We start from the raw sequence: 14,428 nt of genomic DNA, 5'->3' as shown, positions 1-14,428 counted from the left end.
GGATTTTTCATTATCAGACTGATAAAAGTTAGTAGTTACATAGATTTCCTGTGAAAATCCAAATAGTTTCTAAACTTTCCTCATTATACACTGAAGCGCAAAAGAAACTGGTATAGGCATGCGTATTCAATACAGCGATATGTAAACAGGTAGAATACGGCGCTGCGGTCGGCAAAGGCTGTATAAAACAACAAGCGTCTGGCGCAGTTTTTAGATCGGTTACTGCTGCTACAGTGGCAGGTTATCAAGAGTTAAGTGAGTTTGAACGTGGTGTTGTAGTCTGGCACCAGCGATGGACACAACATCTCCGAGGTAGCGATGAACATTGGTAAAGAGGGGATATTCCCGTACGTGTACTGTGAATATCAGGAATCCGGTGGAATCCGGTAACACATCAAATCTCCGACATCGCTGCAGCCGGAAAAAGATCCTGTAAGAACGAGACGTATGACGACTCAAAAGACTCGTTCAATATGACAGATGTGTAACCCTTCCGCAAATTGCTGCTCATTTCAAGGAAACATCATCGATATTGGCTTTCGAAGCCGAAGCCCACCGGTATACCCTGGATGACTGCATGACAGAAATCTTTACGCCTCGGGCCCGTCAACATCAACATTGGAGTGTTGATGTCTAGAAACATGTTGCCTGATTGGAAGAGTCTCGTTTCAAAGTGTATCGAGCGGATGGATATGTACGGTTATGGAAACAACCTCATGAATCCAAGGACCCCGCATATCAACAAGGGACTGTTGAACCTGATGCAAGCTCTGTAATGGTGTGGCGTGTGTACAGTTGGAGTGACATGGGACCCCTGATACGTCTAGATACGTACGTGACCATCCTGTCTGATCACCTGCATCAGTTCAAAGTCCATTGTGCCTTCCCGCGGACTTGGGCAATTCCACCAGGACGATGCCACACCCCACAAGTCCAGAACTGCAACAGAATGACTCCAGGAACACTTTTATGAGTTTAAACACTTCCACTGGCCACCAAACTCCACAGACATGATCATATCTGAGATGCCTCGCTATGTGCTGTTCATAAGAGATGTCCACCCCTCGTACCCTTACGTATTTATGGACAGCCCTGCAGGACTCATGGGGTCAATTCCCTCCAGCACTAGTTCAAGCATTAGTCGAGTCCACGCCACGTCGTGTTGTGGCACTTCTGTCTGCTCATGGGAGCCCTACATGATATTATCCGCGCGAAGCGGCCGTGCGGTTTGAGGCGCCACGTCACAGACTGCGCGGCTCTCCGCCCGAGGTTCGAGTCCTCCCTCGGGCATGCGTGTGTGTGTTGTTCTTAGTTTACTTTAAGTAGTGTGTAAGTCTAGTGACCGATGGCCTCAGCAGTTTGGTCCCTTAAGAATTCGCACACATCTGAACATCATCTACATGATATTACGCAGGTGTACAAGTTTCTTCAGCTCTTCCGTATATAAAGCACGCTATTTTCTCCAGCGCCATTTTTTAAACAGTCCCTCTGCATATGCTCGATGCCGGCACGTAGACGGTATTCGTTTTCGATATATCGGAAGAGAAAGATGCTGTAAAATCTATCAGATGAAATTAGTGGGGCTTTTATAGTTCGTAATTTTTCTCTGTTGAATGGTACATTATAATGATGATAGATTGTTTGGGTGACAGACGTGAATGGACCCTGAGGGATAAGGAACTGCCTCGGATTGCAGTAGCTGTATGATGGTGAGTCTTCCTAACCTTCCGGTAAGAAACACCACTGTAACTGTTCGTACTGTCTTTTACAATATATCGTCTTGCAGTAGCATGTTTCGTTTGGAGCTGACCTTATACATTGTACATGGGTGTCAGAGCTACAACAACATGTCCCCATTTCCACCGAGTGGTCAAAACACACTCCTACAGCATTAACTCAGCTCACTCACTTTCTACTTCGGTTGCAGATTGTGAGATATAGCTCTCTCTGACTTCTGGGTAAAAGTGATCTCGCTATCAACTGTGGTGTGTATTACAGTACATCATCCAGTGGGTATTCTGATGATTACCGCATAATGATTGACTGACACCAGTCGAGTGAGATGGAGGAAGCCGTGGTGGAACACTGGATATCTGCTACTTGTCGCTGTGGAGCATGGGATTAAATGTAGAAGTCATCACCCTCATACAACTGTTTGGTGGCGCTCCTCAATGCTACAGACTGGTCCTATTTCCATATGCTGCGATTGCCTCCACGTGTTTTTTTTTTTTCATCAGTAAGGTGGCAGTACTTCTTTTTACTTGTACTACCCCAGGCGTGTTGACATTCGGGCGATGGTCAACAGTGGAACAGCAATCATGTACATGACTGCAAAATGAAGGAACATGCTTTTCGAAATGGAATACTAAGACATCCACAACCCTGTCGATGGGGAAGATATAGCTATTGGAAGGGCTCTACAATACCGCAACTCTTCCAGTTTCCATATGTTGCGATGTCTTCCACATTTTTGTCAATGAGAAACATCGCCTCTGTGTTTTATTTCTACCAGCCTGTGTTGTGGTAGCTGTACAGTTTATGCCATGCCAGCTTTCTGTGAGAGCCTGACGATCGAAACATGTTAATTTCGGTTAAGCAGCAGCTAATACGAATCTCTAAGTCATGATAGAAAAAACCTAGTTTATGGCGGTGTACACTGATTTGATGTGTTACAACCGAAGAAACGATCTATTAAACAGCTTATGAAGGAACGATACAGGAACCCTCTCGTGTGATTGATAGTCTGTTGGATATTTTCATCCTACGGTACACGTGATGAAACCATACACCGGTCTGTGGAAGCGATTTCAGTCACGAACAAGATGCAGAGGGACTGTGTTTTGCTGTATGGTATCCTTAGCAGACAGGTTCGAAAAAGCTGACTCGTTTCGAGATATGAGAGTGGCATGAATATGATGCACCAGTTGTTGTAATCATTAAGAGACGTCTCTACAAGATACAACGCAAGCACGTGATAGAATGGATAGACTTGATTCCAAATCACAGGTAGCATTTCTACCCAAAAGCGTCACTCTATCAGTGACTCGTGTGTGTGTCTATAGACTCAAGACCTCTTTTTATGCAGAGTGACGGTAACATAGTTGCTACAATCGTGTTTTTAATAGCATAGTTCTTACGTGAAATGGATGGTGTGGGCTGCAGAATCCCTCTGCGGTCAGCTTGAAATGTCGGTTCTCAATAGTGTTCCTCGAAAGGAACGTCGTCCTCCCTCCATAGATTTCCATTAGACCTTCCTAGTGAGTGTAATCCGACAACTGAAAAAAAATTACTCGCCATGCAAACTGACTCTCATGATCAATTTAACTACTTAGCCTATCAAATTGATATCAATGATGTGCCACCTGATGTGTGGAGGAGATGGCTAGGGCGCCACAGAGTGATTATTGACAGGAGTTTCCTTTTCTTTTTTCGTTGCGGAGATATCTTTTAAGGAAATTTTGATCTCCCACTTATACAGGGCGAGACAGGTTCTCGTGATTTGTTTCGTAAACGCTAGCATGATATAGCATCGCACTGGTACAATTGCATCTGTCATAGTGTACCAAACAGTTTGTTCTCTTGATTTATAGCTTGTTGTAGTCAAACCTAAAATGAATGTGTATTTTTGCAACATGTGAGCCATGACGTAAAAGACTGTCTGAAATGTTTGTAATACACACGCGCTTGGCTGTTTATTTACAGAGACTGAATGCGAGAGACGCTCTCAGGTAGTGTAATTTGTTCAAAGAGCTGAAAGAAATCGCTTAATGTAGATTTTTTTCTTTTGAGTTTATATTCTCGCTTTTTCTTTACTCCGATGACGGATTCGAGACAGCGAAAACATTCTGTGGTGATTGGTAATTTTTGCAGCAAAATATTCGAGGCTATTTTCCTGATTTTACACATGGTGGCAATGTCTCTGCTGATCATTTGTGGTCGGTGGCAGTGCATTTCATTGGACATCACAAAAAATGATATGCAAATTGTATCCTGCAGTCGAACATAAAAACTATACCAATTTTGCTCATAAAACTGGAAGAAAATGGACTTTGCCTCATTTAGTTGAAAGAGGACACTCATTATCATTTCAAATGAGTTTTCCTTTTTTAAAACATGCTTGATTATAGATGTGTTGACACCAAATAATAGTGTTTGCCATCGCAGAACAAATGGCCTGTTGGAGGTTTTTGGGGTCTCCCTAGTGTGTGTCAGGTCGCTGTCGCAGGTGCGCTCCCTAACCATTAGGGGGGCTGTGTCACTATACTTTAGACGAACAAGTCACCCTTGAGGTGGTTGTCCTTTTATCTCCTATTCTTTAGTTAACTATACACGTTACTGTGTCAGGATAGGAGCGTTGCCCTAAGGTGGCGGCCAGATGGTGGAAAGTCGAGTGCTGTGGACCATCTTGAGTGTTCTGTGGATGGGAGGGGCTATAGTGCTAAATTTCCCTTATGTGTTGTGTAGGACTGTCACCTCAAGGCATACTGTGTATCGTGAGCGACCGCGGAGGGCCTGGTGAGGTTTTCGGCCATGGATCGGCAGAAGAGGGTGGGGAGCAAGCGTGCAGAAAAACTGCGATACCCCTGGGGGAGCAGTTTGCTGCCCCCCCCCCCCAATCCATAGGTGTATGGAGGGAGAGGATGGAGTGAGGGAGCCGGCCGGTGTGGCCAAGCGGTTAAAGGCGCTACAGTCTGGAACCGCGCGGCCGCTACGGTCGCAGGTTCGAATCCTACCTCGGGCATGGATGTGTGTGATGTCCTTAGGTTAGTTAGGTTTAAGTAGTTCTAAGTTCTAGGGGACTGATGACCTTAGAAGTTAAGTCCCATAGTGCTCAGAACCATTTGAACCACTTTTTTTTTCTGAGTGAGGGAGGAAGAGGGCGTCGATTTTCAGCAGTTTGTGGAAGCATGCCAATGAGAGCGCACATTCCACTACTGACAGCTCTGGGTCTTTTTTGGACGACGATTTTCCCCATTACATGTGCTGCAATATGCCCTGTTCATTACAGGTGCTTGTCTTTTCATGACAATTTCGAAGTGCAATTAAAACTGTGACACGTTTCTTACCACCAGTTGCGGTATCGTGTACTGGCTTCGATCACCTGGGCTGTAGGATGTTTTTTGAGCAGGCGTCTGTATCTGACTCTGACGTCATACAGCAATAGATACTGTTTGCTTACAGGTAATACACTTTTTAAACTCCTCTCTGTAGAACAGCAGTATCTCGTCAGATGAATGTATTTCGCACCATAATGAATGAAGATAGTACCTTACACCCTTGCCTTCTTCTCTCTCTAGTGCATCAGTGTAACACATCATACACTAATGGGGGAGACATTCCGTCAGAGTTTATTATGGCGTAAGTTACTTGCGTGTCGTCCAGTTTTCTGCCTACCTTTGACAAATATGAAGAAACATCATAGATGCGTGTGGTGTATGGAATGACGTCAATGAGAACAGGAATGATGGCAAATAGTGTTTTCGGACGAATTTGGGTTCTTCTTGTTTGAAAATGATGGCTGCATTTGGTTGGCCGCACGTAGGTGGAGTGGCATCACAGTGACTGCATTCACACAACAAATGCAGCCAGCTGAACTCCTTATGGTGTCAGGTGCCATTGGGTACAACCAAAAATTACAACTGGTGCGCGTTCGGGATACTGTGACCAGTGTGACCTACGCAAATGACACCCTGTGACCCATAGTCATACCCTTTCTGCACAACACCCAAGACACCATTTTTAAGCAGGACAATGCATAACCACAAGTTGTTGCAGGAACACATGCCCTCTTGGTATCACAGGTTGTTAGCATTTTGCCCTGGCCCACCGGATCACCAGGCTGGTCGCTAATCGAAAATGTATGGGATGTGCTGAAACAACGTGGGCAGCATTGTGACCCAATGTCAACCACGAATAACGAACTTTGGAACAAGGTGAATGCAGCATGGATCGCTATCACAGGACGCCATTCTCATCGTATACGCGTCGATGGAATCACGCATGCAACAAGTTAATAGGGCCCATGGCGGATCCTGTGCATACTAGGCAACAGGACACATGCTCAACCAGGGTGACTGATATGCTAATTATTTCTGCAGAAAAGATCGATGTACTTGTCCAATGACTAGGGACATCCTATCTCTAGAGGTTCCAGGTGTTCTTTGTTTTCGAAGAAGACTTCGTCTAGGGTACCAAGAGCAGCTGAGCTCGACGACAGATGCGAACAGGACATTCCATGCTAATTCAACCCTTCGCCAGTTATTCATCAATTACAATGACTAGTGAGCGGTGGCTATGTCTAATTTTTAATGTTTTACGGGGTATAATTGTTCCTGGATGATTGTACCTAATTCCTTTAATAAGTACGTGTAAAATCTTCTATAAGGTAGGAATCACAACCTAATGTTATTAGTACACTTGTGACCTCGTATTCTCTTATTCCTAATAATGTCTCCATATTAAGAACCACGTTATGCAGTACAAAGCTGTAACGGTATGTTTTATTAGAGACGATCGATTTTGGTATAGGGACGGATCATCATCGGATCCAATAACCACCTCATCTATTCATTTGTGCAAATGGAATAACAGTCATCAACTGTGCATTGTTCTATCATTAATAATCAGCTGTAAATACGTAACATTATGTGCATTTAACCTCGAAGTACTGTACAACACCACCTCCATAAAACATTCCTACTTTAGAAACCTCGTGTAACGTGGAATTTGTTGCTCAATCGCCAAATTTGATGCGATAGTCCATGTCCACTAACAGGGCTCATTCCGATTTTGCTTGGTTGGTGAGTGTACTATGAAAGTCATGTATAGTAGGGGTATCAGGATACAAAAGAGATCACTTTGTCTGCATTTCCATTGCTCCCAGTACGTCACGGTACCCATTCAAGACGAATTACTTGACTTCTCTTCTTCGATGTAATGAGAATTCTCAGTATAATGTGTGCCAACCGATTTACATTCATTTCTTCAGCTTCTGTCATAAGAGACTGTAATGCACTCGTAAAGTCAATACATATCACGACTTTGTAGCTTGACTAAAGGGTATCTCTACATTTCAGTTCCGAAAAAGTTTGTTTATTAAATGTACTGTGTTCTAAATTTCGAACCACATTTGTGTGTTTTGTTTTAACTGATACGCTTCTACCTAAAAAAATAATGATACCTCACGACTGAATAGCTAAATCGTTCAAATTTTAACTGATAACTGAAGAAACTGTTTGAAAGCGCCGTAGGCACTGAAACTTGCCTACAGCTGGAGATGAGTTCAGCCGAAAATTTGCGAAAATCTAATAGTGTTCCGAAAGGATAGGCTAAACACAGTTGGCGGTGGCGTGTTAGTTGCTGTTAAAAGTAATTTATCTTGTCGCGAAATTGAAGTAGACAGTTCCTGTGAGTTACTATGGGCAGAGCTCATTCTTGGCAACCGGAATAAAATAATAATTGGGTCCTTTTACCGACTAGCAAATTTAGATGATACAATTGCTGAAAGGTTCAAAGGAAACTTGAGTTCTATTACAAACGCGTACCCGACTTATAAAATTACATTTGACGAATGTATAAAACGTCATCCGACATTGTGCTAAATGCATTCTCTGAAAATTATTTCGAGCAGTTAGTTCATAAGCGCACGAGAATCGTAGACGGTTGTGAAAACGAACTTGACCTCTTAGCAACGAATAATTCTGAGCTAATAACAAGTATCAAAACGGATAACGGGATTAGTGAACACAGGGTTGTCGTAGCGAGACTGAATATCATAACTCTGAAATCCTCCAAAAATGAACGAAAAGTATACATATTCAAAAAAGCAGATAAAAATTCACTTGATGTCTTCCTGAGAGACAATCTCCAATCCTTCCAAATTATCGGTGTATGTATATACCAGATGTGGTTTGAATTCAAAGAAATAGTAACGACAGCAATCGAGAGATGTATACCAAATAAATTAACAAACGACGTAGCTGAACCTTATTGGTACACAAAACGGGCCAGAACACAGCGACACAAAATCTCCAAAATTGACGATCTTTTACAGAAGTTGGAAATTTAGCTCGGACTTCAATGCGAGATGCTTATAGTAGTCTCCAGAACGAGACTTTGTCTCCAAACCTGGCACAAAATCCAAAGAGATTCCGGTCGTATGTGAAGTAGGGGAAAGACGCAATCAATGCCTTCTCTGCGCCATACCAATGGAGATTCCGTCGAAGACAGTGCTGCCAAAGCAGAATTACTTAACATAGCCTTCCGAAATTTCTTCGCCAACGAAGACAAAGAAAGTATTCCAAAATTCGAATCACGAACAGCTGCCAACATGAGTAACATAGAAGGAGATAACCTCAGACTAGTGAAGCAATATAAATCACTTAATAAAAGTAAGTCTTCTGGTCCAGACTGTGTACCAATTATCTTCCGTTCAGAGTATGCTGATGCAATAGTTCCATACTTAACAATCATACACAACCGTTCGCTTGACGAAAAATCCGTATTTTTATAACCTCAACGGCCGTAAAATACGTACATATGTACTGAAATTGTATTGTGACAATAGGTGTACTGTAGAACATCCAGTAAATAGTGTTTATACAAAACAACTTAAATTTTCTTTACTTAAAAATAAAAATTCAATCTTAAAAAGTCTGCCTTCCAATGTCCGATTATCGCGATTCTTCTGTATTCACAGCAGTATTTTCATTTGGTAACTGGGAATTGCCCAAAGATGACAATTGGTATATCGGTGTTTATTTCTGCATCTACATCTACATGGATACTCTGAAAATCACATTTTAGTGCCTGGGAGAGCGTTCATCGAACCATCTTCACAATTCTCTGTTATTCCAGTCTCGTATAGTGGGTGGAAAGAACGAACACCTATATCTTTTCGTGCGAGCTCTGATTTCCCTTATTTTAGTATGATGATCGTTTCTCCCTATGTGGGTCGGCGTCGACAAAATATTTTCGCGTTCGGAGGAGAAAATTGCTGATTGAAATTTCATGAGAAGATTGTGCTGCAACGACAAACGTCGTTGTTTTATTGATGTACACTCCAAATCCTGCATCATTTCAGTGAGAGTACGTCCCCTATTTCAAGATAATAGAAAACATGCTGCTATTTTTTGAACTCTCTCGATGTACTCCGTCAGTCCTATCTGGTACGTATTCTGAAAGAGGACGGACAAGCGCAGTGTAGGCAGTATCTTTATTAGATCTGTTACATTTTCTAAGTGTCTTACCAATAAAATGCAGTTTTCGGTTAGCCTTCCCCATAACATTTTCTGTTGTTCCCTCCAATTTAAGTTATTCGTAATTGTAATTCCTGCGTATTTAGTTGAATTTGGTAGCTCATGCTGCGCTTTGGCTTTTGTACATCAGTCGAAAAGATCCGACTTTTATCTTTGCAAATGCCTGTGGAGACATGGATTTGCCCACAGCTAAGAGTTCTAACATATGGCTTCCAGAGCCATTAGCACGCACCAGTAACGTGATACGCTCTGTCTGTGGTACCTTTCCTGAAACTTTTTTTTTCTTCCTCCATTACAAAAGATTTTCTTGAGAGTTGCCGCCAGTTTAAGCCTGTTTCATTAACATTATACAGTTGTTCAGGCGTAACTATGGTCTATTTCGTCGATTTTGGCGTTTAAAACTTGGATGAAATGAGAAACTTCAGTCTCGTCAGCTGACAGTTTTTTTTCCGCCCATCTACAAGAAACGAATTGCATGCCACTGTTAAAGGTTTGACAGTAGCCATCGCTGGCTCGAAAAATCATTTTTGTCGGTCATTTCACGATAAAAAAGCTCGGATTTCTGTTTTAAAATATCTCCCGAAACTGGGACATCTCTGTTTGTTGTTTAAACCAAACATAGAGAATTTCCTCTACTTGAGGGTATTCACTCTTGCTAGGGTTTTCCTCTTAGTGTCATCTTCTACAGATTTTAAAAAGTGTTCTCTTTTACCTCCTATTTTTTATTATGTTGTAAACGGTAGATCACCCGGTATCAAAAGCTTTAGGAATGGACCTAAGAGATTCACCATGGTAAAACCTTTTAACAGTTTCCCGTTTAGCAGTACGAAGTAAAGTTTTAAGCTTATGTTTCGCGTTTCCACTTGTTTTCGCCATCACACAACACCTTTAAAAACAAAAATTAAAACAGAATATTTAATCCATGTAACCAGAACTCTCAATAATACAGTTTTACACTGACGTGAGGCACGGGACAGATGGGGCGCTCCTGTTGCAACAAGTGTGAGCCTATATGTGTCTGGAAAAAGCGCAGTGCCCACATCCGACAAGTTGCCGGACTACCGAACGTGTCGGACTGTCAAATGTCGGACTATCACGAATCTTCTATATTATGGTCCGGGACACGAAGGTGAAAAGTTCCATCACAAAAGTAATGCTCTTCAAGCCGTCTACAGAATCGTAATCACAGGTGTTTGGGGATGGACTGATACAAAATGAAAAAATTTCAAACCGCCAGTTAAAGCATTATGTTTTGATGTTTTGTAAGACCGATCGTGTCCATTTCACGCATAGGGAACAGTACTCTGCAAGCATAGTTTATTTTGCGTGTTGACTGAACGTAAGTAGGTCGAGTTCAAAAACTTTTGTTGATACTGACAGACTAATTCAAGGCACGATTCGTGCTCGAAAGAATGACTAACGTTACGATGTATACAAGACTACCAAAATATTTGCGTAAGGCTCACATTTCTTAAGTGTCCTAGGCAATTATTGCTAGTGTTCTCTACTATGTGACTAGCACATTTTGTCATATATGTAACAGTAATTGCGGTCTCGCTTGATGCAGACTCATTAGGCTCCAAAGTTGCGTTGAAATTGTTGGTGTAGATCATTGCTTCCAACTGAGTAGTTCGTAGTCTTGGTTCGTCATTTAATGAAGCAGTATTACAGCAATAAAATTTAATATTTTTGCGGTCATTCAGCTTACTTTTGTTATCTCCACAGAGGCATATTGATACGCATCCAGTACCCGACTAAAGGTCATTGGTTACATGCTCACGAGTATTCCGGTCGCCACAAGGTTAATAATGATTCCCAATAAGTAAAACAGTGACTTTGCCACATTTCGAGCTTCCTACTTCTAATGCGTTGCGTACGACATGCAGGGTGCAACAAAACGATACTGACGAAGTTAGAGGTTGATGGTGGACACCTGCCGCGAGGTTACCCCATCCTCAGCGAACGTGAACTGTAAGAGGGATAGAGGTGCTTCAACACCAGCTAACGTGCTCCATGCTATCAAGCCCCCCCTGTGGCCTGTCAGCACATAAATTTACGTCTGTTGCCGAAGGGATGACCTAGCGCCAGGCGTTGGCCCCAGTGAGTCATTCTATAGCGTTGCTGAATGACGTTTCCGGACGTGGGATGTTGTTCTCTATCTGTTCCCAGGACAACCTTTATGGCTTTTCTACTTTTGTTGGTATCGTTCAGTTACATCTTGCACGTTTGATTCTGGACATGTTAGCATTTCATAGGTACTTAGTATAACGGCTGGTGGTAATCGTGTGGGTCGAGAGTGTCATAGGTATTTATTGTGTTAGCAGCTGGTTCTAAGTGTCTGAGTCAAGAGTGTTTGCAAACCAGGACAGATTACATGTTGACGAGGGTAAGCGAATAAGCACCCGCATTTCCGCTCTAATGGCCTTTTGATAACAGGACTCAGCGCGCTCCCCGGCCACTAGCTGGCACAGTTCGCTTTGCTTGTGGTAAGTTCCAGTGCTCTCTCAGCCCTCAGTTCGCCATTTTCCGTTTGCACCAAGGAAGAATAACAGTTGGCTTGGAGGTGTGCCCCAGGAGTGTAAATCCGGTGAAATAAAGAGATAACGTTTACCGTGGGTAAATGGTTACCACCGGCTAGTGTGGCCGAGCGGTTCTAGGCGCTACAGTCTGGAACTGCGCGACCGCTACGGTCGCAGGTTCGAATCCTGCCTCGGGCATGGATGTGTGTGATGTCCTTGGGTTAGTTAGGTTTAAGTAGTTCTAAGTTCTAGGGGACTGATGATTTCAGATGTTAAGTCCGATAATGCTCAGAGCCATTTGAACCATTTTTTGTAAATGGTTACCATTGTACTGATCATTTCCAAACCGGCCGAATAAGTGCGCAGGCCGTATAAGAGCATGCTGTCCTGTCACATCCACTACTGATGCCAACGCTGAGCAAGCCTTTCACCTGATTTAGAATAATCCACGAGCCACGGGAAGGCAGATGATCATTAGTCGTCGTCGTGCATGTGACGTCATCAAATTCAACTTTCGTAAAGTCTCAGCAAACAACTCATTGACGACTACAAGCGCAATCCTGCGAGAATCTGTTAGTGGTTACTGAACTATCGTACCAATGAAATTGGAACGTATTTCAAACGAATAATCACTGAAAATGAGATGTGCTTCTTCACTTATAAGATGAGAACAAACGCAAGAGCATGGAATGGAAATACCACATATCTGCAACCAAAAAGGAATTTAATGGGAAGCCACTTGCCGTGAAAGTAACACAGTTTTTTGGGTTGCACAATGGTAAATTTTCGATCATTACCTCAGAAAACTGGTCAACTGTAAACATTCAACATTACAATGGCATGCTTTGCTACGAGTTGAAAATTACAATTTGAAACAGACGCCGAGGGGTATTATCAGTCGGTGGCAGCGAGCGTCCACATATTACTGGCCAAACCGTTCAGAACCTTGAGAATATCCCTTTGGGTGTATTGAAGCATCGAACATCCGAGGCGCGACAATTAAGTAATGAGAATGACGTGAAAAAAAATGTTGCTTACCGTTTTAGTCACGTTTAGTGTTGTCTCCTTCAAAGTAGTTCCATTCTGATTGCACACACTTGTTCCAGCCCCTCTGCCATTGATGGTAACGTTTCTGGAACTCATCTTCTGTAATATCCTCCAAGAACCTCGTCAGAGCTTTTTGGACATCTTGTGTTGTGTGAAAATGGTGTCCCTTGATCGCCGTTTTAACTCTTGGAAATAGAAAAAAAGTCGCACTGAGCGTTATCTGGTGAATAAGGTGGCTGTGGTAGTATTGAAATCTGTTTTGAGATTAAAAATTGCTGTACTGACAGAGCAGTATGGGATGTGCATTATCGTGATGCAGAATCCAGTTATCAGCAATGTTGGCACAGACACGAAGAACTCTTTTACATAGTCTTTCTAAAATTTCTTTTTAGTAATATTGGTTAACTGTTTGCCCAGGAGGCACCCACTCCTTATGAACAATTCCCTTGGAATCAAAGAGGTTGATGGGCGTCCACTGCGGTCTTCATCTTCAACATTCGTTCTGCCCTCACTAAACATTTTATGCCAATGAATAACTTGAGCTCTTGACATAACCTCCTCTCCAAAAGCCTTCTGAAGCTTACCGTAAGTTTTCGTCGCGTTTTCACCCAATTTAACGCAAAAAGAAATGACATAGCGTTGCGCAATATTATGCTGTTCCATTTCCGTGACGAGAGACACAAACATGTGTTAACTTATTACACCACAACTCACGACTGAGCAGTTGCATCGATATGCTGCTTGGACTAGAAGCAGCTTATAGACCAAGGTCAAAGATATTGTGCCTACGCAAGCCTGCAGGGTTGCCACATCTTGCGAAGAAAATCAGTCTCATTATTTTATTGTCGCACCTCGTATAGTCTTGGTCTTGTCCCAATAAATTTCGTATTTATTTCATCCACCTTAAGATGGTTTAACTGGTCGTCGATTGGCCACAGATGAAGGAAGGTGAAGGAAAAATTGCATTTGGTTGCTTTTCTGACATGACCAGTCGCATCCATATAACAGTGCCCACACCCTTCGAACTCTTAAAAATTTGCGTTTGAAGGTACTATGTTACAAACTCGTTGCTCGACATAGGGGCTGGCATACTTCATACGTTACGACATGTTACACAGAGATTATCTACATATTGATTAACGTTGAATTGAAAGTCAAAATCCTCCAACAGAAAATAAATTTACAAATTATACAACCCTTAACGGGCAATGTTTTCATCTGTAAAATTACAAAAAATGCTCTTCAAATAGTCACTGCTATAGGCAGTTCTGTTTCACAGTACCGGTTACTGCCGTCTAAGCTTCCGCGACACCAGACGGACTGTGCAAGTAAGCTGCTTTGTGTTGCCACAGGAGAGCGGGGAGTTGTCACGCCTGGCCGCGGTGGTGCGCTGCTGTCGGCTCGCAGCCCCCACCATCCGCCACCAGCAGGGTGCGACGCTAGGCGGCGCCGACCTCTCCGCCTCAACCGCCGCCGCCGCCGTGTGGAGGCATTGCGACCCGCGCAGGCCCGCCAACCTCACAGGTGAATAAATAATGTGCGCGCCGCGCCGTCAACCGTATCTGCAGGATCTTCTTTCACAGCGCCGGCTTCCAGAGGCGCGTC

General features: G+C 43.0%; 1 protein-coding gene across 1 annotated transcript in view; it reads left to right on the top strand.

Annotated features, from left to right (window-relative positions):
- LOC126262451 (uncharacterized) overlaps positions 1 to 14,428 on the top strand; it is a 672,745-nt gene that overhangs the window by 495,516 nt on the left and 162,801 nt on the right. The window contains exon 3 of the mRNA XM_049959109.1: positions 14,176 to 14,347. Coding sequence (XP_049815066.1) covers positions 14,176 to 14,347 — 172 coding nt within the window. The remainder of the gene's footprint in view (positions 1 to 14,175; positions 14,348 to 14,428) is intronic.

This window comes from Schistocerca nitens, chromosome 1 (assembly GCF_023898315.1).
Source record: "Schistocerca nitens isolate TAMUIC-IGC-003100 chromosome 1, iqSchNite1.1, whole genome shotgun sequence".
In the NCBI taxonomy this organism is placed as follows: Eukaryota; Metazoa; Arthropoda; class Insecta; order Orthoptera; family Acrididae; genus Schistocerca; species Schistocerca nitens.
The sequence above is the reverse complement of the archived record's forward strand: the minus strand, read 5'-3'. Positions and strand labels throughout refer to the sequence as shown.